The 22,046-nt window shown below is 42.5% G+C and overlaps 1 protein-coding gene across 1 annotated transcript; it reads right to left on the bottom strand.

Annotated features, from left to right (window-relative positions):
* Positions 1 to 6,147: 6,147 nt before the first annotated feature.
* Positions 6,148 to 19,313, bottom strand: LOC120029595 (zinc finger protein 420-like). The gene is made up of 7 exons (XM_038974879.1): positions 19,083 to 19,313; positions 11,440 to 11,642; positions 11,228 to 11,329; positions 10,976 to 11,071; positions 9,142 to 9,252; positions 8,913 to 9,036; positions 6,148 to 8,813 (listed from the first exon to the last, which is right to left on the bottom strand). Exons 1-7 carry the CDS (start codon positions 19,108 to 19,110, stop codon positions 6,328 to 6,330), a joined length of 3,150 nt encoding a protein of 1,049 aa, XP_038830807.1. The 5' UTR covers positions 19,111 to 19,313; the 3' UTR covers positions 6,148 to 6,327.
* Positions 19,314 to 22,046: the final 2,733 nt, after the last annotated feature.

Here is a 22,046-nt window from a genome sequence, read left to right as displayed (position 1 = left end):
TATAGAGGTCCTGGATGGCAGGAAGCTTGGCCCCAGTGACGTACTGGGCCGTACGCACTACCCTCTGTAGTGCCTTGCGGTTGGAGGCCAAGCAGTTGCCATACCAGGCAGTGATGCAACCAGTCAAGATGCTCTCGATGGTGCAGCTGTAGAACTTTGAGGATCTGAGGGCCCATGAGGAACTTGAAGCTCTCGACCTACTCTACTACAGCCCCGCCGATGATAATGGGGGCGTGCTCGGCCCTCATTTTCCAGTAGTCCACAATCACCTCCTTTGTCTTGATCACGTTGAGGAAGAGATTTTTGTCCTGGCACCACACGGCCAGGTCTCGGACCTCCTCCCTATAGGCTGTCTCATCGTTGTCGGTGATCAGGCCTACCACTGTTGTGTCATCGGCAAATGTAATGATGGTGTTGGAGTCATGCCTGGCCATGCAGTCATGAGTGAACAGGGAGTACAGGAGGGGACTGAGCACGCACCCCCGAGGTGCCCTCGTGTTGAGGATTAGCATGGCGGATGTGTTACCTACCTTACCACCTGGGGGCGGCACATCAGGAAGTCCAGGATACAGTTGCAGAGGGAGGTGTTTTGTCCCAGGGTCCTTAGCTTGGTGATGAGCTTTGGGGGGGCAAAATGGTGTAGAACACTGAGTTGTAGTCAATGAATAGCATTCTCACATTAGGTGTTCCGTTTGTCCAGGTGGGAAAGAGCAGTGTGGAGTGCAATAGAGATTGTACCGTCTGTGGATCTGTTGGGGCAGTATGCAAATTGGAGTGGGTCTAGGGTTTCTGGGATAATGGTGTTGCTGTGGGCCATGACCAGCCTTTCAAAGCACTTCATGGCTACAGAAGTGAGTGCTACGGGTCAGTAGTCATTTAGGCAGGATACCTTAGTTCCTGTGCACAAGAACACTATGGTGGTCTGCTTGAAACATGTTGGTATTACAGACTGGGACAGGGAGAGGTTGAAAATGTCAGTGAATGCTCAGAGTACACGTCCTGGTAATCCGTCTGGCCCTGTGAATGTTGACCTGTTTGAAGGTCTTTCATCAGCTGCGGAGAGCGTGATCACAGTCGTCCGGAACAGCTGATGCTCTCATGCATTTTTCAGTGTTACTTGCCTCAAAGCAAGCATAGAAGTAATTTAGCTCGTCTGGTAGGCTCGTGTCACCAGGCAGCTCGCCGCTGTGCTTCCATTTGTGGTCTATAATAGTTTGCAAGCTTTGTCACATCCCAACGAGCATCAGAGTCGGTGTAGTACAATTCGATCTTAGTCCTGTATTGACGCTTTGCCTGTTTGATGGTTCGTCGGAGGGAATACCGAGATTTCTTATAAGCCTCCAGGTTAGAGTCCCGCTCCTTGAAAGCGGCAGCTCTAGCGTTTAGCTCAGTATGGATGTTGCCTGTAATCCATGGTTTCTGGTTGAGGTATGTACGTACGGTAACTGTGGGACGATGTCATCGATGCACTTATTGATGAAGCCAGTGACTGATGTGGTGTACTCCTCAATGCCATCGGAAGAATCCCGGAACATATTCCAGTCTGTGCTCGCAAAACAGTCCTGTAGCTTAGCATCTGCTTCATCTGACCACTTTTTTATTGACCGAGTCACTAGTGCTTCCTGCTTTAGTTTTTGCTTGTAAGCTGGAATCATGATAGAATTATGGTCAGATTTGCCAAAATGGAGGGCGAGAGAGAGCTTTGTATGCCTCTCTGTGTGTAGAGTAAAGGTGGTTTCGTTTTTTTACCCCCTCTGATTGCACATTTAACATGCTGGTAGAAATTAGGTAAAACGCCTCTGGATGAGCGTTTTCCTGTTTACTTACGGCTGTATACAGGTCATTGAGTGTGGTCTTAATACCTGCATCGATTTGTGGTGGTAAATAGACAGCTACGAAGAATATAGATGACAACTCTTGGTAAATAGTGTGGTCTACAGCTTATTGTGAGATACTCTACCTCAGGCGAGCAAAACCTCGAGACTTCCTTAGATATCGTGCACCAGCTGTTGTTTACAAATATACATAGACCGCCACTCCTTGTCTTACCACACTGTTCTATCCTGCCGATACAGTGTATAACCCGACAGCTGTATGTTATTCATGTTGTAGTTCAGCCATGACTCGGTGAAACATAAGATACTACAGTTAATGTCCCGTTGGTAGGATATACGTGCTTGTAGTTCGTCTATTTTATTATTCAATTATTGTACGTTGGCTAATAGTATAACACAGGGCGAGACAGATGCAGACACCGGAGGCAGATGGTTCAAGCCTCTGCTATTTATTGAAAAACTAGGGGTGGGCAAGAGGCAGGTTGAGGACAGGCAGAAGTTCATAAACCAGGTCAGAGTCCAGAAGGTACAGGGTGGCATCCAGGCTCGAGATCAGGGCAGGCTGAATGGTCAGGCAGGCAGGTACAGTGTCAGGACAGGCAAAGGGTCAGAACCGGGAGGACTAGAAAAACAGACTATGGAAAACCAGGAGCACAGAAAAACACGCTGGTTGACTTGACAAAACGAACTGGCAACAGACAGAGGACACCGGTATAAATACACAGGGAATAACAGGAACAAATGGGAGACACCTGGTGGGGAGAGGAGACAAGCAAAAGACAGGTGAAACAGATCAGGGTGTGACAATTAGGACCAATGGTAAAGGCAAATTATCCACTCGCTGACCGATCCTTACAAGGCATCCCGACCTTTGTCCTCGATATCTCCGTCTTTTTCTCCTGTGAATGACGGGGATGAAGGCCAGCATCTCGGAGTCGCTTCTAAACTGTTGACGTTGAGACTGGTGTTTTGCGGGTACTATTTAATGAAGCTGCCAGTTGAGGACTTGTGAGGCGTCTGTTCCTCACACTAGACACTCCTCTTTCTATTCTGGTTAGAGACAGTTTGCGCTGTTCTGAAGGGAGTAGTACACAGCGTTGTACGAGATCTTCAGTTTCTTGGCAATTTCTCACATGGAATAGCCTTCATTTCTCAGAGCAAGAATAGATTGACGAGTTTCAGAAGAAAGGTCTTTGTTTCAGGCCATTTTGAGCCTGTAATAGAACCCCCAAATGCTGATGCTACAGATACTCAACTAGTCTAAAGGCCAGTTGTATTGCTTCTTTAAATCAGTACAACAGTTTTCAGCTGTGCTAACATAATTACAAAAGGGTTTTCTAATGATCAATTAGTCTTTTAAAAATGATAAACTTGGATTAGCTAACACAACGTGCCATTGGAAAACAGGAGTGATGGTTGATGATAATGGGACTCTGTACGCCTATGTAGATATTTCATAAAAAATCTGCCGTTTCCAGCTACAATAGTCATTTACAACATCTACACTGTATTTCTGATCAATTTGATGTTATTTTAATGTACAAAAAATGATTTTCTTTCAAAAACAAGGACATTTCTCAGTGACCCCAAACTTTTGAACAGTAGTATACGTTTTCTCAACAACAGGTTATGGTCAATAATATCAAAGGGTGCACTGAAATCTAACAGTACAGCTCCCACAATCTTTTTATAATAATTTTTTCAACCAATCAGTCATTTGTATCAGTGCAGTACCTCACAGGCTACTTTGACACAGAATCTGAGCTCAATTAAAAACAACCTTGACTTGAATCCATCAATAGCCTAGGCTTTGCTGTGTGGCGACACGCATTGTAGGATACAATGAGGAAATTATAATCCTAAAAATGCTTTTGTTTCACTGACTCAATGTGCAGCTCACTCTCCAGTGATGGCCGATGCGTTCGTGCCAAAAGCCTCTCCCTCTGTTGTTTTACTTTGTATCCGAGCAGAGAGAGATCATGGAAAGTATTTCTGTGAGAGATACAGGGGAGTGGGGTGGGGGTTGTTTGACAGATTTTAAAGAAAGTAAATTTTGAGTTTCAGCATCTGTTATCGTGGAATTGCCCTACAGCTCGGCTCAATCCAGTCCCACATCGTATGTTATCATTTATTTGGCTAAATTATTATCCATAGTTGCCTCTTGATACAGCCATAGCAGTCTTGGACTGTTACCTTGAATGCAACATTAAGATGTTAAAACATGTAAACTCCAATTGAACTCTGTCTGTGACATTTCCTGACATCTTGTTTTCCACCCGCTCACTCCAGTTGTTTTCAGGAGACCGGTCATTGTGTTCTCCAGTTGTTTTCAGGAGACCGGTCATTGTGTTCTCCAGTTGTTTTCAGGAGACCGGTCATTGTGTTCTCCAGTTGTTTTCAGGAGACCGGTCATTGTGTTCTCCAGTTGTTTTCAGGAGACCGGTCATTGTGTTCTCCAGTTGTTTTCAGGAGACCGGTCATTGTGTTCTCCAGTTGTTTTCAGGAGACCGGTCATTGTGTTCTCCAGTTGTTTTCAGGTCATTGTGTTGAGAGAACAATGTTTGACCAGGTGGAGTCAGGCTTCTACTTCATCGCCCCGGACCACAACACCAATGAGGCAGAGAACACCAAGTTTGGACCAGTGAGTCACCAACTCATCTTATGCCTTATACAACTTAGCACATATTGCTCCACCTTCCTCAAAATCGTGCCCTACTTTTGTTGACCTTTTGACCAATATCTATGGATTGTACAAGGACTCTAAATTTGGATTTCAACTCCATATTAAATCTAATTCCATCTCCTGTATTGTTCTGCCCTCTATAGATTACGCAGATTCCCCACTTGAAGAACCTGGAGATCTTCACTGGATCTGAGGGATGGGGCTGGAGAAATGTAACCACTCAAATTCAGACAGAGCTATGGGGATACAAGGACTGCCCATTGCGTTTCCTTCTAAAACCCCATTGGAGACGACCCTAGGTTCCTCGCCTCAGACCTCCTCCAATGAGTTTTGAGGAGGATGTGAGGAGTTGAGCAGAGATTAATTGGGACAGTGCTCATGTCATTGTTTTAGGTGGAATTTAACTCTTTTTTTTTGTTGATCTGTGACAATGTTCTGCTCACTCAGTCACACTTGCAAGCTCTCAAGTTTAATTTGTACTCTCGACTGGCTTGCGCACTCGCAGGACGCCTCTGCCCACTTGATCATATTTCTTCTCTCTCGATGGTCGGGCAATGTTGTTTCATCTTGCTCACGCGCCATTTTGTGCGTGTTCAACTTTTGAATTGGATTTGACACCATACATGTGATTACTACAAACCTAGACAGGGATGTGTGCGCATATGTAGCCATAGACGTGTTGGTTGTTTAGCAACAAGACCGACTCATGCGCAACTATGGGGCAAAACAGACGGGGTTGGCTTAGAATGTTGACATGTAATCTACATTTCATCTCCAATGTTTATTGAAAACATTTGCACAATAAGCACTTCTCTCATATCACTACAGTTGTTGATTAGCTAGCTAATTTTAGCCATATTAGCATTGATATGAAATCAGTCCGATACCCCACATGGCAGTTTGTCATTCATGCTAGCAATCTAGCCATCCAGAATCACAACATGCTGACTTCTGCCCCATGGAAGCACACACATGGTTTAGCTAACATCGTCACGAAAACAATCCAAAGGCCGGCAGATAGCAATTGAGTCTTTTCATCTTATCATCCAAAGAGAATTTATGCAGCCGGTACACTCATATCCCGTGGACTTGTTTGTACATAAAACATTCTCCATTCAGGCTGCAACGGTATGGATTTCCTCATTTACCCGATCTAATGGCGAGAAGATGAAAAAATAGAAAATATGCACTCATTACGAAACTCAATTTCCCACCTGCTAATGCTACTTCCTGACATTGTGTACAGCGTTCAGACCTAGTGTAAACCGAGTGCTGCAACCTGATTGGCTGAATGTGATACACAACATCTGGGTCTAGCATTTAGCCACTCTAGCATGGTGGTGGAAAATGGTGTTTCATCAAGTCTCCATATTTTCACCATTAAATCGAGTTAAGGAAATCTACACCTTTGCAGCCTGAATGGAGAATGTTTTACGTACGAACCAGTCCGTGGGGATAGGTGTAGAGCCGGCTGCATAGATTCCTTTTGGACGGTAAGATGAAACAACTCAATATCGCCATTTGCCAGCCTTTCGGCAACAGTAGCCGATGTGAAATGACTAACCAGGTTGAGACAAGGAGAGGGCCTGAAAGAACAGTGTTATACATACACAAAACCATAACACCAACTATTTTATTCTACTTTTATTTAGTTTCACTTATACTTTTCTCTCAACTGTAGTTATATGAAAAGGGGAAACATTTTATTGACTGGCCACAACAAAAAATTACAAAAATAAAGTGGGAGATGCACTCAGGCCACAATCTTATCAAATGTACATCTTGTACACAATTGTGGGGCAGGAGGGATTAACATTTCAATAATGATGTACATGATCGTTTATGTACATTCAACAGAGTTTTACGTTCGAAAGCTTTTCCACAGTCCAAGCATTTATAAGGCTTCTCGTTTGAGTGTGTAGACATGTGTCTCTTCAGGGAGTCATGGTAGTTAAAGCTTTTGTCACAGAGGGAACATGAATACGGCTTTTCCCCTGTATGAGTCCGGTAGTGCGTAGTGAGATAATTGGCTTGAACAAAGCCCTTTCCACAGACGTTGCACTTGAACGGCCGCTCTCCAGTATGGTATCTCGTGTGTATCCTCAGTTCAGCTCTCGACCTGAAAGCCTTATCACAACTCTTATGATTGCATTTAAAAGGTCTCTCCCCCGTGTGAATCAGATCATGCCTTTTCAATGCATTTGCACAAACAAACTGCTTGCCACAGTACGTACACGGGTAACGCACCCCGCCATGCTTAGTCTTCTCGTGGTTCGCACGGGAATTACTAAGCCTGAAGGGTTTCCCACAATGGCGACACGGGAAACGACACTCTGTGGATTTTTCACCATGGCTATTCTGCATGTGTTGTTTCAGGTCAATGTTGGTACAGAAGGCCTTACCACACTCCCAGCAGAGACAAGGCCTGTCGTCAGAGTGCCTTTTCTCATGTTCGACTAGGTCGTAATTGTAGATGAATCTCTTTGGACACTGGGAGCACTGTAAGGGGAGGTTCCCGGTGTGAACCATCTCGTGTTTGATGAGTGAATGGAACTTCTTGTAGCTTTTCGGACAGTGGGTGCAGACGAACGGTCCGCTGAACTTATGGACATCCAGATAGTGTGTTCTGAGGTTTGTAAGCATGAAGCTCTCCTCACACATGCTGCACTGAACGGGCCTGTGCCAAAGCTTGTGTCTGGTTAAAGTTTCTAAGTCAGGCAATACCTTCCTGCACCCTGTGCAGTAGAGCGGGCCGTGGATAAGTTTGTGTTTCCTCAGTTTTGATTGGATCGTGAATGTCTTCTCACATTTGTCACACTCAAAACGTATGTTGAAGCTGTCGAGCTCAGCAGCGTCAACTGTCCGAACCTTGCAATAGCGTCTGAGATGGACCCTCAAACCTCCGCTGTGTATGAACTTCATCCCACACTGAGGATGAGGGCAGGAGAAAGGGCGCTCGCCTGAGTGAGTTCTCATGTGATACTCAAAGGCTCCAGCAGTCACGTATTTACCACAAATACGGCACATATGTTTTGGTTTTTGGAAGGTTTTTCGGTTTGACTTCTTTGCTGTGCTGGAGCACTTTGGTCTTTTGATCTGGCTGAGTTCTGGGTCATAAGATGGGTCCTGGGGAGCACTGGTGGAGGATGAGTCACTTTCCTCAAGTGTTGCCTCAAGAGTAACACCACTGGACGGCTCTGTGTCTTCTCCCTCAGCTGACGGTTTCTGGACTGCTTTCGCTTCTTCAAGTGAATAGTGACGATTCGCAGAGTGAATCTTCATGTGGGTACTCAAGTATCCAATGCGATGCACAATCTTGCCGCACACCTTGCACGTTCTACGGTCTATTGAGGATTGTGCGAATTCTGCCTCACACATAGTAAACGGAGCACTACTGCCCTCTCCAGAGGGAACCTCCTCTTGTTGCCCAGTTCCAAACAGACATGACTTTCTGTGAGTTTGCAAAGTGTACAAGTGCTTGAAAGTCTTCTGACAATTGCGACACTGATAGGTGCGACCGTTCTTATGGGTTTGCATGTGCTTTTTCATGTCTGAAAAGCGGGATAAGACACGTCCACACACTGTGCACATATTGGGGTTTTGGGGTGTTTTAACTCTCTTGCAGACACGTTTTTTCTGTTCTGAAAATTCAGTTTTGGTTTGCTTCAATTCTCGTGCTAGCAATGTCTTCATCTTACGCCCCCTGTTTCTTCTCACTGGTTTTAAGGGCAATGTCAGGTTACCAGTGTCAATCCTTTGTAGCTCCACTGAGGGCTTGTGAAGCATGGACGATATGATCGTATCAGACAGGTCTATGCTTTTCATTTGTGGAGGGCTAGGTGTTCGGTGTTTTTTCCCATCAGGTATGCCACTGGCGTCATTTCTTTCTCTTTTGAGCCCTTTGAGTTTATTGGTTTTGACTAAAGGCGCCATCTTCCCATCTTCCCCTAAAACCAACACTGTTTCATACACTGGTGCCACCTCTTCAGTCTCAGCAAACTCTGAATGATCTTCTTCCTCATCATCATTAATAACTGAGGATGCTTTTTCCTTTCTCTTACATTCCACCCTCTCCTCTTCTATTACATCCATACTTGTCCCGGGTTCCATCTCTGTGTACTTTGCCAGTGTTGCAGAGTCCACCTCCAACTCTTTGGTGAATGTATCCATAAAGACGTTCAAGGATGATACGTGCGTTTCTGAATCTGTCTGTTCGGTTGCAATCACCACCCTTTCTACTGGAGGGAGACAGAGAGCTGAGAGAATGCAGTCCCCATCGGAAGAAGACAGAGTATCTAGAAAGGGAAGAGGATAAATAACTTTGTATAGTGAAAATGTTTTTGTCCCTACAGAAGAAAAGCCAACATATACATGGGTCCTGTGAAATTGCCTACCATGGTTGTCCAGCTGGCCGAGGTCTCTGTGGTACTGAAGCAGGGTTTTCAGGTGCTGAGGGTGAGACACTGACTCAACACATTCCTCAAGAAGAGAGGGGGAGTCGCTGAGCAGCAAGGCAGCCTGACACAATGAGGAATACAGAGTTAGAAGGAATATAGGTAGAATTCACAATTGCGTAAGTGTCAAGTCCATGGTTCCTCTATATAATTGTATTTCTACTAGTACCTGTTGGAAGTTTGACACAGGAAGTAGCTTCTCCAGTCTCGAAAGGAATTGCCACATGAGTTTCTGTATGTCTGCATCATAACTGGGACCAAATTCTACAGGAAAAACATCCTAAAAGAGAGTTTTTTTAAAATTGTATTATTTCACCTTTATTTAACCAGGTAGGCCAGTTGAGAACAAGTTCTCATTTACAATTGCGACCTGGTCAAGATAAAGCAAAGCAGTGCGACAAAAAAAAAACAGTTACACATGGGATAAACAAACACAGTCAATAACACAATAGAAAGTATATATACAGTGTGTGCAAATGTAGTAAGATTAGGGCGGTATGGCAATAAATAGGCCATAGTGGCAAAATAATTACAATTTAGCAATTAAACACTGGCGTGATAGATGTGCAAGTAGAGATAATGGGGTGCAAAGGAGCAACAAATAAATAACATGGGGATGAGGTAGTTGGGTGGGTTATTTACAGATGGGCTGTGAACAGGTGCAATGATCGGTAAGCTGCTCTGACAGCTGATGCTTAAAGTTAGTGAGGGAGATATGAGTCTCCAGCTTCAGTGATTTTTTTCTATTCGTTCCAGTCATTGGCAGCAGAGAACTGGAAGGAAAGGCAGCCAAAGGAGTTGGCTTTGGGGATGACCAGTGAAACAAACCTGCTAGAGCGCGTGCTGCTATGGTGACCAGTGAGCTGGAGATAAGGCGGGGCTTTACCGTGCAAAGACTTAGATGACCTGGAGCCAGTGGGTTTGGCAACGAATATGAAGCGAGGGCCAGCCAACGAGAGCATACAAGTTGCAGTGGTGGGTAGTATATGGGGCTTTGGTGACGAAACGGATGGCACTGTGATAGAAAATTGGATGTAGTCTGAGTAGAGAGTTGGAGGCTATTTTGTAAATGACATCACCAAAGTCAAGGATCGGTAGGATAGTCAGTTTTACGAGGGTATGTTTGACAGCATGAGTGAAGGATGCTTTGTTGCGAAATAGGAAGCCGATTCTAGATTTAATTTTGGATTGGAGATGCTTAATATGAGTCTGGAAGGAGAGTTTACAGTTTAACCAGACACTTAGGTATTTGTAGTTGTCCACATATTCTAAGTCAGAACCATCCAGAGTAGTGATGCTAGACTGTGTTTCCTAGCCTCAGTGCAGTGGGTAGCTGGGAGGAGGTGCTCTTATTCTCAAATGGACTTTACAGTGTCTGAGAACTTTTTGGAGTTTGTGCTACAGGATGAAAATTTCTGTTTGAAAAAGCTAGAATTAGCTTTCCTAACTGCCTGTGTATATTGGTTCCTAACTTCCCTGAAAAGTTGCATAGCGTGGGGGCTATTCGATGCTAATGCAGTACGCCACAGGATGTTTTTGTGCTGGTCAAGGGCAGTCAAGTCTGAAGTGAACCAAGGGCTATATCTGTTCTTAGTTCTACATTTTTTGAATGGGGCATGCTTATTTAAGATAGTGAGGAAAGCACTTTTAAAGAATAACCAGGCATCCTCTACTGACGGAATGAGGTCAATATTCTTCCAGGATACCTGTGCCAGGTCGATTAGAAAGGCCTTCTCGCAGAAGTGTTTTAGGGAGCGTTTGACAGTGATGAGGGGTGGTCGTTTGACCGCGGACCCATTACGGACACAGGCAATGAGGCAGTGATCGCTGAGATCCTGGTTGAAGACAGCAGAGGTGTATTTAGAGGGCAGGTTGGTCAGGATGATATCTTTACTCATATTCCTATGAGTAAAGGAATATGAGCTATCTCCTGAGATTTTTCATTTGTGGAAACACACAGCAGTCACATGGAAATGACCCACAACTATTCCATACCCACTGACCTGGAAGAAATGTTCCCTCTCATCTGGGTCTTTCAGAAGGGTTTGAACCAGCCCCAGGAAGTTGGATTCAGATAATCCCACCTCTGCATCAGTCGCCTTAAACACAGAATATAAATGTTTCCTTAAATCAGGACATCCTAAATGATAGCTTTTCATTTAGACTGCATATGTTTTTGACATAATGGATCAGTCATATCAGAAATATTTATGACTGACAGACATTAGCGGATTCTCTGCCCGTGAGGAACTCACTTGTGTCCTCCAGAGATTTGTAAGGGTCTGTATCCTGTCCAGGTGTGGCTGAATGGTCTGGAGGTCTGTGAACGGCTTCGAGAGACACAACTCCAGGACCAGCTGAAAGCAGAGCAAACCAGTCAGAAAATGTAGAGGGGAAGACATACATGACTAAAAATGTTCATCTCATCTTTCCCTACATGAGCACTAGTTCCGTCCCTCCCTCTCACCCGTGCTCGAAGACCCAGAATAAGTTGGGCCCTCTGACTGTCATTCAAAAGCTCTGGAACCATCTCTGTAACCATGGTAACAAACTCCTCCAGCATCCCATAATCCATCACGTGTCTCTGCTGGATCGTTTGCCAGATGGCTGCTGAGACCAGGCGCAGTGGTGGGACCATGAGGCGCAGAGCGGGGAGAGGAAGAGGTGGAACTGAAATAGAGAATTTGGTTTTGATGAGGACAGCAATGCATTTGTTACAACTGATTCAGTTACGTTCAGGGTTGAACAATGCAAAAATGAGTGCTAGTGGTAAAAATAAAATGTGTTTGAGCCAATACTAGCCAGATCGTTCTGACCTGAGATTCTGGCAGTAAATACAAACTTTCAGGTCGGAACGCTCGGCTGCCTAAATGAGGGAAGTGTGGATGGACGGGATATGGCTGAGAAAACGTACCTCATCCAGAGATGAAAGATGTCGCTGTACTCCTAATTATCCTATTATCCAAAATGATATTTCAAGAAGATTGAAATACTGCTAGTTCTTAATTAAAACTGCCTTTGTCCTCATGCTAGGTAGCAGAAGCCACAACAGCTATTTTGGAATGACACGTTGCGTTGAGCAACAAAGGATAGTCAGACAATCAGGCTCCTTTGTTGTTCAGCACAACATTATGTGCCATTCCAAAATGGCTGCTGTGGCTTCTGCTACCTAGCATGCGGATGAAAATGGCAGTTTAATTACAAACTAGCAATATTTCAATATTCAATTTAGGATATTTAGGAGGACAGCGACATCTTCGATCTCTGGATTGAGGTAAGTTTTCCCAGCCATATCCCGCCCTGCACTGTCCACCTTAACCCTGAGACCCAACATTGGAAAAACAAGTTTCCTAAATTGCATCCTGTCTAGGTCCTAATTTTTTTTTTTAAGTCAAACATTACATAGTGCATCTCCTTAGACCCAGATGTATCCATTAGTAGTATTTGTTATGTGTCAGTATATTTGTGGCATCATCCCCCAGTCGGGGAAAAACCCACTCAGTTTTTCCCGAGTTCCAGTTGTTTTTAACACTGCAATTGTTATCTTGGTGCTGTTGAAAATTGTGTTTTACCGGAATAAAAAGTCAGCTACCTGAGACAATTCTCATCTGGCTATAACCTACCTGCTGAAAAGGAGCTTACAATAGATTTGATTTTGACTGTTCAGGTTCACTATTGACAAGTTTTGCTTTATACAAAAGTGTATACGGTCATTTTTAGATGAACAGGGTAAAGTTGATAATTTCATGACGAGGAATCACTTTTTCAAGGTGCACTGCATGGCCAAAGCGGGAGGTGAAAAGAATCTCAACTTCCAAACGGTCAAAACCATTTGATTTCAAGATGGGGAGGTGAAATCCAAAGCTGTACTAAACATTGGGGGGGGGGGGGGGGGGGGGGTGTAATTGCATCATTTCCAATCCCCAATATATTTTGTTATAATACACACACACACTACCAGTCATAAGTTTGGACACACCAACTCATTCAAGGGCTTTTATTTTTTTATTACAATTTTATACATTGTAGAATAGTGAAGACATCAAAACTATGAAATAACACATAAGGAATCATGTAGTAACCAAAACAGTCTTACACAAATAAAAATCTTATATTTGAGATTCTTCAAAGTAGCCACCCTTTGCCTTGACATCTTTGCCCACTCTTGGCATTCTCTCAACCAGCTTCACCTGGATTGCTTTTCCAACAGTTTTGAAGGAGTTCCCACATATGCTGAGCACTTGCTGGCTGCTTTTCCGTCACTCTTCGGTCCAAATCATCCCAAACCATCTCAATTGGGTTGAGGTCGGGTGATTGTGGAGGCCAGGTCATCTGATGCAGCACTCCATCACTCTACTTCTTGGTCAAATAGCCCTTACACGGCTGGAGGTGTGTTTTGGGTCATTGTCCCGTTGAAAAACAAATGAATGTCCCACTAAGCCTAAACCAGATGGGATGGCGTATTGCTGCAGAATACTGTGGTAGCCATGCTGGTTAAGTGTGCCTTGAATTCTAAATAAATCACAGACAGCGTCACCAGCAAAGCATCCCCACACCATAACACCACCTCCTCCATGCTTCACGGTGGGAACCACACATGCAGAGATCATCTGTTAACCTAGTCTGCATCACACAAACACATGGCGGTTGGAACCAAAAATCTCAAATTTGGACTCAGACCAAAAGGACAAAATTCCACCGGTCGTAAGTCCATTGCTCGTGTTTCTTGGCCCAAGCAAGTCTCTTCTTATTGGTGTCCTTTAGTAGTGGTTTCTTTGCAACAATTCGACCATGAAGGTCTGATTCACGAAGTCTCCTTTGAACAGTTGATGTTGAGATGTGCCTGTTACTTGAACTCTGAAGAATTTGTATGTGCTGTAATTTCTGAGGCTGGTAACTCTAATGAACTTGTCCTCTGCAGAAGTAACTCTGGGTCTTCCTTTCCTATCTTGGAATTTATATGGCACAGCTGTCAATTTTTTGGTCCTTAAAATGAAGCTGGTATACTTTATTAAATACATTTTTTTAAACCAATTTTGGTGTTTAATGCAGGGCCGACAGACAAGTTCTTTACTTTCACCCCCTTCCATTTTTGCGTGAATGCTGCAATTAGTTGGCTGTAATTTTGGTAAACATGTCCACATATTTTTTGTTAGCTGCATGTGTGACAACGCTACCAGTCCTATTTATGATATCCCTTAAAGATTACACTTTTTTTGTGAAAAAAAAAACGTTTTTGTATATTCATTTGTATTTTTGAGTTTAACCACAATATTTGTTGTATTTGTTCTGTCTTTTCTGGTGGATTAAACTGAAATTGCAACCAACTTTCTATGGCTTGTTTTAAAAAGAGATATTTTGGGAGATTATTTCCTTTTCAAATAACTGAAAGAGAGGTTGTAATCTGAATAAAGGGAAAAAGGCCTTTCTTGAACATGGGGTGAGACATTCTTACTAATTTTCTAGAGAATCAGTTTGGATTTAAGAATAGCTTTTGTATGACTGAAACCGTCAGTAAGAGGTCTAATGCTTTAATATTTAATAATTTCTGCCCACCGAATTCACATTAATTATATAAAATGTCCCGTTTAATTGTCTGGCCTGCCGTTCCAAATAAGTGAATATTCTTTGCTCATAAAATCATTTAAAAAACAAGTCGCTATGTGTAGGCAAGACCATAAGCAAATAGGTAAACTGGGATATGATTAAAGAGTTAATCAGAGTGATTTTTCCACAAATACAGGTATTTTCCTTTTCATGGTAGCAAAATCTTAACTATTTGTTGTAAGATCATTTCTTTCGGGATATGTAGAATACCAATAAAATGGTCTGACTCATGTGGTTAACTACACAGTAATGTCAATTTTTTAGTGGTCCAATACGTAATATGGTTGTAAATAGTATCTAGATAACTCTAGAGAGTTGTGGAGGGATCCAAATTGTGGATTTTAAAGAAAGCATGAATCAGCGTACAATGACCTTTGTTTTTAAGCCGTTGATATTAATTGTTGGTTCTGATTTTAATAGCTAACATTGATGGCCATAATAAATAGATATGCTGATAGTGAACAACCTCGTTTTGCTCCTCTTGACAGTTTAATACTTTGAGAAGTAGCCATGAATTACTATTTTACACCTAGGGTTACTAGACGTATGTTTGTTGTTGAACGCTGAAACCTGAACTAAAAGACCTCTGTTTAAAAGCTGACAGTGTTTTTATATTATTTTATTTTATTTTGAATCCTGCGTCTGTTGGGCTAAATTGCTGTGAGCACTGCTATCGGTCCCGGGATCCTGCCAGATTCCATATAGGGGGAGAGGCACGAAAGCCCAGCTAGCCTAGCTGGCTCGGTGGTCTCAAACGGAGGCCGCTATTGAACGTTTCCAACATTGCAGGAGCTGCGTTTACTTTGTTTTGTTCCGAGACAATGTGGACCGCGTTGACTTTCAATGTAGCAACTGCTTGCGGAGGACTACAGGAGCGAAGTAGCTACTCTTAGCAAGCAAGTAGCAAACCTACATAAGCTACTGGGGAACCCACACCCACCTACTTTTTCTTTCACCCCAGTTTATTGAATCAGATGGCTCATTCATCACAAAGCCCACTGATATTGCAAACTACTTTAATGACTTTTTCATTGTCAAGATAAGCAAACATAGGGATGGCATGCCAGCAACAAAACGCTGACACTACACATCCAAGTATATCGGACCAAATTATGAAAGACAAGAATTGTACTTTTGAATTCCGTAAAGTCAGCGTGGAAGAGGTGAAAAAAATTGTTGTCTATCAAAAATGACAATCTAGATGAAAAATTACTGAGGATAATAGCAGACGACATTGCCACTCCTATTTGCCACATCTTCAATTTATGCCTACTAGAGAACGTGTGCCCTCAGGCCTGGAGGGAAGCTAAAGTCATTCCGCTACCCAAGAATAGTAAAGCCCCCTTTACTGGCTCAAATAGCCGACCAATCAGCCGGTTACCAACCCATAGTAAACTTCTGGGGGGGGGAAATGGTGTTGACCAGATACAATGCTATTTTACAGTAAGCACATTGACAACAGAATTTCAGCATGCTTATAGGGAAGGACACTCAACAAGCACAGCACTTACACAAATGACTGAGGGGACTGTGAAGCAACAAACATTGGCACACACACACACAGATTTAGTAATGTAGATATGTGGTAGTGATGTAGTAGGGGCCTGAGTGCACACAGTGTGTTGTGAAATCTGAATGTATTGTAATGTTTTAAATTTGTATAAACTGCCTTAAATTTTGCTGGACCCGAGGAAGAGTAGCTGATGGGGATCCATAATAAATACAAAATACATAACTTTAACCCATTTCATAAGAGATGCACCAAAATTGAAATATTCCAGACATTTATAAATAAATTACAGTCATACTTTATCAACAGCCTTTTCAGCTATGAATACAAAGCCAGGTTTCCCAGATTTTTCATAGTGTTCTATTGTTTCCAGTACTTGTCTTATATTATCACCAAAGTATCATCCATGTAAAAAACCTGTCCGATTAGGATGAATAATATCCAACAATAGCTTTTTAATTCTATGCGCTATCTATTTTGCTCAAATTTGTAAGAGGCCTCCAATTTTTTCAATGGACTAGATATTTATATTTACAATTATCTTCAGTTAGTGGAGATAGGGATATACAAAAAATGTGCTTAAAGTACTTTGCCTCAAAATATATTTGGTGAACTCCATTTGTAACAAGTTTCAGTAAATTCTTTTTGGTAGCATTTCTAGGTTGATGGAAAAAATTATTTCATGCATTTTCCCCACATTCCATCGAGTTTGCTTTATTTTTATAATATATATTACACGTGATCTTTCTTGAATAAGTTTCCATTTATTTTTCATCCAACTCACTCTGTGCCTCTATGGTACAGTTTATTGCTATCTGTACCATGAGTCCTTCCATTTCCTTTTTAAAATATGGACTTTTTCTACCTGAATTGCTTTTGTTTTAGTACTGAATTGCATAGCCTCTAAAGACATTTAAAAAGTGTCCTATACAGTAAGGTGATCTGCTGTACCTATGTCTGAAAAAGTCTGTTATAAATTCTTTCCTAATGAACTTGTTTTTAATCATCCAATAGGCTTTGATGATAACATTTCCAATATCCTCACCCATGTGGAAATTCTGTAAGAGTAATATATGCCAATTATTTGATGGTCTGACCGCATTCTGTCTCCAATCAACACTGTATACACACACACATATCTCACTAGGTCAGGATATTAAGCCTCCATATATCTACTAGTTCCAATATAGCCATGACATTCGTGATTTCCTTAAGTGCATGAGGGTGATAGTTTGTAGAGTGATTTCCTTTACGGTCCATTTCATGCATTTAAAACCGTATTATAATCTCCCACCATAATAGTCTTGTATTGATTGTAGGTTTGATAAGATATATTTTCAAAGAAGCATGGATTTCAGTTGTACAACTGACTAGTTATCCTCCTTTCCCTTTCATCATTATTTGGACCATATAGATGTATTTATTAGGGATCCCATTAGCTGCTGCCAAGGGGTCCAAACACACCAAAGCACCCACATTACATATAAAACAAAACACAGTGACCTGTGTTTGTCCTGAATGAGCTAAAGATACCAGTACATCATATAACATCCCTACACCACCACATATTCACACCACCACCATACAACAATGTGTCTCTTCACAGTCCCCGTTGTTCCATAAGGTGTATTTTTTCCTGCTTTTTAAACCTGGCATTCTCCTGCCTGCATCAGTTACATGATGTGGAATAGAGTTCCATGTAGTCATGGCTCTATGTAGTACTGTGCGCCTCCCATAGTCTGTTCTGGACTTGGGGACTAAAGAGACCTCTGGTGGCATGTCTTGTGGGGTATGCATGGGTGTCCGAGCTGTGTGCCAGTACTTTAAAAAACAGACAGCTTGGTATATTCAGCATGTCAACACCTCTTACGAAAACAAGTAATGAAGTCAATCTTTTCCACTTTGAGCCATTAAGAGATTGACATGCATGTCATTAATGTTAGCTCTCCGTATACTTTTAAGGGCCAGCTGTGCTGCCCTGTACTGAGCCAACTGCAACTTTCCCAAGTCCCTCTTTGTGGCACCTGACCACACGACTGAACAGTAGTCTAGGTGCGACAAAACCAGGGCCTGGAGGACCTGCCTTGTTGATAGTGTTGTTAAGGCATAGCAGAGCTTTATTATGGACAGACTTCTCTCCATTTTAGCTATTTTTGTAAACTCATGGTCAAAATACATTGATACAATCCAGGATTACTCCAAGCAGTTTAGTCACCTCAACTTGCTCAATTTCCACATTATTCATTAGGAGACATCACGCCTGTAAACAAATTAGTGTTCAAAAACCATATTAATAGATAGATTTTTATAAATAATGTTTTGTTGTTGCATTTAACTGCTGAAAATGCTGTTATCAAGGTAATTTCCTTAATAGGTGAAGTCAAAGGTCACCATGTGGGAGAAGTCAGAGCTCAGGAATGATAATTAGTATTAATTACCAGCTGGAGGGGCGTTCAGGTGGATTTTCCCTGTTTGTGTTAAATACCTCCTTCCCACTTCACTTGGTTATGCACGCAGGTTTAAAGTTAAATAAATACAATTAAAAAAGGTATGTTTCCCTGCTCAGGCATTACATGCGTCAACCAATGGTTGCATGCTACGTCATCGACTGCGCAGTCAGGCAACAGATTGCTATAACATAATGGTTAGCTGATACGTAAAATACAATTACGGGCGTTGTAAGGTCTGGCATGCGTCCGCAACGCCAGGCAAAGGATCGCGGCCTAACTCTGAGGTTCAGATGTATTTGCTGCCTAAATCAGGTCGGAAAAGTCTGGTTCAGCCAATAATATAATATTGCCAATACATGACTAGCTTGTTGTATTTATTAGGTAAGAGAATAAGCTAATTAAAAAAAAGCACTGTTCCCTAAACTTAGCAAATAGAAAAGGAAGTGAACTTAACTGATAACGTTAGCTAAATAGCTACTATAGCTAGCTTGTCTGTACTAACTAGCTAGGATCAGAATGATTACAAATTGTACTGCATTTTACCATTTTTTACTGAAATGTGTCCTCTCATCGTGCGATCCAAGCTGCAGTCACGTCTATACTTAAGAACTGGGGTGACGTAAGGTTTATCAAAGTTCTTGAATGTGAAGCGCCAAATATTTTCCTCTTCCTCCCTGGAAGCGGGTCATTGCTAGAAGGGATACAATTTATGTCAACGTGATGTCAAATTCCCGCGAGAGTTTGAAATTTGCCTGCAAAAATTGGGACTTCGAAATGTTCAGAATCATTCGGTATACTGAACAAAAATACAAACGTAACATGTAAAGTGTTGGTTTCATGAGCTGAAATAGAATATCCCAGACATTTTCCATACGCACAAAAGCTTATTTTCTCTCAAATTCTATGCACAAATGTGTTTACATCCCTGCTAGTGAGCATTTCTCCTTTGCCAAAATAATCCATCCACCTGACGGGTGTGGAAAATCAAGAAGCTAATTTCAACAGCATGATCATTACACAGGTACACCTTGCGCTTGGGACAATAAAAGGCCACTCTAAAATGTGCAACACAATGCCACAGATGTGCCCAATAATGTTTGTACCCTGTTTTGTGTTGCTACCATGTTGTGTTGCTACCATGCTATGTTGTTGTCTTAGGTCTCTCATTATGTACTGTTGTATGTTTTGTCCTATATTTTTATTTAATTTATTTGTATTTTTAATCCCAGGCCCCCATCACCGCAGGAGGCCTTTTACCTTTTGGTAGGCCATCATTGTAAATAAGAATTTGTTCTTAACTGACTTGCCTAGTGAAATAAAGGTTAAATAAAATAAATAAATAAAGATGTCTCAAGTTTTGAGGGGGTGTGCAATTGGCATGCTGACTACAGGAATGTCCACCAGAGCTGTTGCCAGATCATTGAATGTTAATTTCTCTACCATAAACTGCCTCCAACATCATTTTAGAGAATTTGGCAGTACGTCCAACTGGCCTCACAACTGCAGACTGCGTATATTTCTGTCTGTAATAAAACCCTTTTGTGGGGAAAACTCATTCTGATTGGCTGGGCCTGGCTCCACAGTGGGTAGCCTTGCTACCAGTTGATAACCATTGCTATGAATGCTAAGAAGCCAACCTTACTGAAGCATATATCACTCATTGGCCTATCCCTCTGTGCTGGCACACAATCCCCACTAACATGGACAACCCTAGAGTTGACACACACAACTTTATCCATTGAAACTACACAATCCTCTATCCCATGCATCTCCAGCACACTTCCCACATTTTGGAATCTCCCTCCTACAAACTGCTGCCGCATGGCCATAAACGTTGCACCTGAAACAGCGCAGTGGATTCGGCATAAAAGCTCTAACAGGATGATATATCCTAACATGACTTTGTCTGGTAAAGACTCTGACTCAAAACTTAAAAGGACTGTTAGTGACTCCTCTGTTTCACCACGTTCAACACCGGGTCTGCGTCGCACAAAACGGCAGGCATCACGAACACCAGGAATCTTCAACTTCAATTGCTCCACCTCCACACTTAACACTACCCCAGAAATCACTCATTTTAATGGCGCACTCTTCCTAAGAGCAAAGCAAGAAACATATTAACCCAAGTTGCGTAACACAGAGCACCTGCTCCCTCTGGTCAGAAGAAACACAAAATAAATACAGTATCACAACAGGTTACCTTCACTGATTCAACTGCACCCAAGTCCTTTCCCGCCCACCCTGAAACCACAAATGTATCTGCCAAAAGGCAAGGATACGCTTTGTCCAAAAATGTCACTCCTACTGGACCAGATTCTTCTATATCATGTCCATTGATGCCAGGCTCAGGTTCTGAGCTCTTCACCACACCTTCACTTAACTTGCCTTCATTCACTTCCATTTCACCTCCAGAACTCGGTCTGGTGCACGGCTCACTCTGTTTGCACTTGACACCAATTTTCTTCAACAGTCCATCTCCATTTTTTAGCGCTGTCTTCCTCAAATTCAAATCCAACCTCTGCTTTCCTCATTCTCTTCAACCTCTTTTCCCTTCCATTCTTCCTCAGAAATCCACCTTTATTTGTCCCTGTCCCAATACTCCTCTTCTCCCGACTTTGCTTGCGGCCCGGTTGCATCCCGAAGTAATTTAATCTCATAATCGTCTTGCTCACCTCGAAAACGTGTTTCCTCCAGGCGCCAACATTTTGAGAGCATGAGCAGTGGCCAAACAGAAAAACGAGACCCAAACTCAACTCTGTTCTACTGCCATTGCGGCGGAAAACCTTTAGCTCTCCCCAATGGGATGCTACCGAGAGGATCCCGAGTTATGCCAGAGACAATTAGGACCCAACCAAATTTCATCAGAGAACCAAAGACAGACTTTCATGGTGAAAATCACTACAGTCACGGTTGTCCACAACAATCGGATGTTCTGGTTTTCAGGGGAAATGGAAAGAAAGCCTGTGACGCATCTTCCTCTTTTGGACATTAACAAGGGATAAGGACACGCCTGACGCCGATATTTAATTTCAGAATTTATTAAAATTAGGTAAGGGTTTGGTTAAAGTTAGGTTTGAGTTAAGGGTCAGTTTTAGGTTTTGGCTAGGCGATTTAAGCTTCAGCTGTGTCCTTATAGTGTCTCAGTTAACAAGGCAACACTCCATCTTAACTCCTCCACATTTACTGGATTGGTTGAACAGTGCAGAAGAGAACCTCTTCCAACATTTTTTATTTTCTTGTCAAGACCAGTTTGTAGGGGATCTAGTTTGAGGCGTTTCTTTTATGCCTTAGGTTACCCAGGCTCAGGTTCCGAGCTTCTTCACCACACTGGCTACGCTAGCTAACGTTAGCTAGTACTTCCCTCACCGTACTGTGGAACAGCAGGGAAGAGCGAAGGACACTGTGCCCGGACAGCCCGGTTGTTGTGTTGCTGGCATAATATTACCTTTTGCATTGCACTATTACATTAATATTACCTTTTGTCCTCTGCATTGGCCGTGCAGCATT

The sequence above is a fragment of the Salvelinus namaycush genome, chromosome 35 (genome assembly GCF_016432855.1).
Source record: "Salvelinus namaycush isolate Seneca chromosome 35, SaNama_1.0, whole genome shotgun sequence".
Lineage (NCBI taxonomy): Eukaryota > Metazoa > Chordata > Actinopteri > Salmoniformes > Salmonidae > Salvelinus > Salvelinus namaycush.
Note: the sequence above shows the minus strand (reverse complement) of the source record. Positions and strands in the feature narration are given on the sequence as shown.

Coding starts and splice junctions, on each gene's coding strand:
- LOC120029595 (XM_038974879.1), bottom strand. CDS start 19,110: ATGAGAGGACACATTTCAGTAAAAAATG. Junction 11,643..19,082: donor ACACATTTCAGTAAAAAATG/GTAAAATGCAGT, acceptor TCTCTATTTCAG/TTCCACCTCTTCCTCTCCCC. Junction 8,814..8,912: donor CGGCCAGCTGGACAACCATG/GTAGGCAATTTC, acceptor TTCCCTTTCTAG/ATACTCTGTCTTCTTCCGAT.